At 37.7% G+C, this 2,025-nt stretch overlaps 1 protein-coding gene across 1 annotated transcript in view; it reads left to right on the top strand.

Moving 5' to 3' along the window:
- Positions 1-2,007, top strand: part of LOC118324639 (cytosolic sulfotransferase 2-like) — a gene marked incomplete in the record, with an annotated part of 6,955 nt that extends 4,948 nt beyond the window's left edge. The window contains 1 exon segment of the mRNA XM_035657061.1: positions 1,823-2,007. Within this exon segment, the coding sequence (XP_035512954.1) occupies positions 1,823-1,971 (149 nt within the window).
- Positions 2,008-2,025: the final 18 nt, after the last annotated feature.

The following is a 2,025-nucleotide window of genomic DNA, read 5'->3' as shown; positions in this document are numbered from 1 at the left end:
ACTATTGCCTTAAAAGAGGTGAGAGTGATTACTTCATGAGTACCAGCTGAGATAATCAACTCACCTGGCCCTGCTCTCACAAGCCTTCCCCACACCTCTCTCTACTGCAGCTGAGTGCAAGTAATTTCCCCCCGGGGATTATTAAAGTATTTAAAGTATTTCTGAAACCACACCCACCTCCACACAAGGCAAGTCTGACATTTGGCAAGATTTCTCAGTTGTTACTGACACAGTAAAATAACATCTTTTCACCTTCGGAACAGGAGAAGAAACAAAATCTCCATTGTGTGGGTGCGAATGGTCAGGATGTTTGCAGATGTGGGCGGGAGTGGAACACACACATTGCAGTAGTGGGCGGTAATGGTCAGAAATCTAGAGGGAGCAGGATTAAGAAAACAGTCCACCGTAGTCTACCGCAGGGCTGTAACACACTGGTTCCCAGTTCTTTGGGGAGGCCAAAGCTTCACACAGGGTCTCGAGGCCTTCTAGATTTTTAGGGGGTGTACTATTTTTTTTTTTTTTAGAAAGGCCTGTTTCTCAGCATTTCATTCATTTAATTGAAAAAACAAATAGTTTTTATTTTGTGTAAAACTTTCTGTACATCTCTGATAACGTTGTATGACCTGATTTAACCTCAATGTGTTTGGACACAACCACTGTTTTGGGAAATACCTAGTCAGGGTGAGTGTGCAGTTTGGCTACTTTGATTATTCATAAAAATGAATGTGGTGGGTTTTTCAATATGCATGTTTTAAAAATAAGCTGCACTTGAAAGTTATTTGGCAGATCATTAACTGACTAGAACAATTACATTTTGCTTCATGCTTCGAAAGTTGCAGGTCATAGTGAACATGTTACCGAGCCACTTTAACTGTTTAATACATGATTATGGACCTGCTGGGATTAATAATTAAAAGGTGGAGACACTCACCTCATTCACTATCTCTCCAAATATTTAAGTTGACAGGAGTGAACCAGAAAAACAAAGAAACCTATTAATCAGATGTTACAAATGATTTAACTCAAGCAGCATAGGCTAATATTGTTCTTTTATGTATTTCAATGTGTATTTTATTTTGTTTAGGTGGGAATTACTTAAATGTAATGGAAATGTAATATTTATGTTACCCAGTAAGTCCCTACTGCACAGTCTTACTGCTGTATGACTATTTATTAATCAGTATTCCAGTATTGGCTACTAGAAATGCAAATTGCAAATTGCAAACCAGTTCCAATTTGATTACTTTATATCTAGACTGGACTGAATAATTACGTACTAATTTGTTTTTGTTTGCCACTCCATGCAACATTGACAATATTCAAATTCTGTCTGCCTCATATCAGTTTGGTTTTGCATACATGCACTCAGTCATGTGTGATATTTAGGGGATAATTTACAGTGAGCTGGTCATGGCAGGATACCTATTACACAGCTACTTACTAGAGAAATCTGTAACTTGTAGAATTACAAAATTGACCAATCCCAAAACCCTGTAACCTTGTTAACCAGTCTGCCATATCAACTTAAAGGGTGATAATGTTTCTGGCCACTGTAGGGCAGTAAAAACAAGTTGTGAACAACATTGACATATCATCATCTTTTAAGTTGATATGCTGAACTTGTTAGCAAACAGCTGCTTATTTAGACATACAGCCATTACAGATTAACATTATCATTGATTTGTAGTCATAATTATTGGCCACCTGGTGAATGTAAGTCTAATATTCAGTCTCTATTAGGAGACTGATTGTAATCAGTCAGTGACTGATGCTTCTCTACACAAAGGTACAGACTTGGCAGACCAACTTTCCACAACTCCATGTCTCATTAAAACTCATCTACCAGTCCAGTTCATACCCAAGTCCTTCTGGGAGCAGAACTGCAGGGTAAAAGCCGTTGAAATATGTGAGTTTTTATTAACCCCACTTAATATGATGCAAATTATAACTGACTGTTTTCTCTTTGTGTAGATAATCTATGTGGCTCGTAACGGAAAAGATAATGCAGTGTCCTATTTCCACTTT

The sequence above is a fragment of the Morone saxatilis genome, unplaced genomic scaffold (assembly GCF_004916995.1).
Source record: "Morone saxatilis isolate NCDOM2014 unplaced genomic scaffold, NCSU_SB_2.0 Contig15, whole genome shotgun sequence".
In the NCBI taxonomy this organism is placed as follows: Eukaryota; Metazoa; Chordata; class Actinopteri; family Moronidae; genus Morone; species Morone saxatilis.
This window is presented reverse-complemented; position numbering and strand designations above follow the sequence as displayed.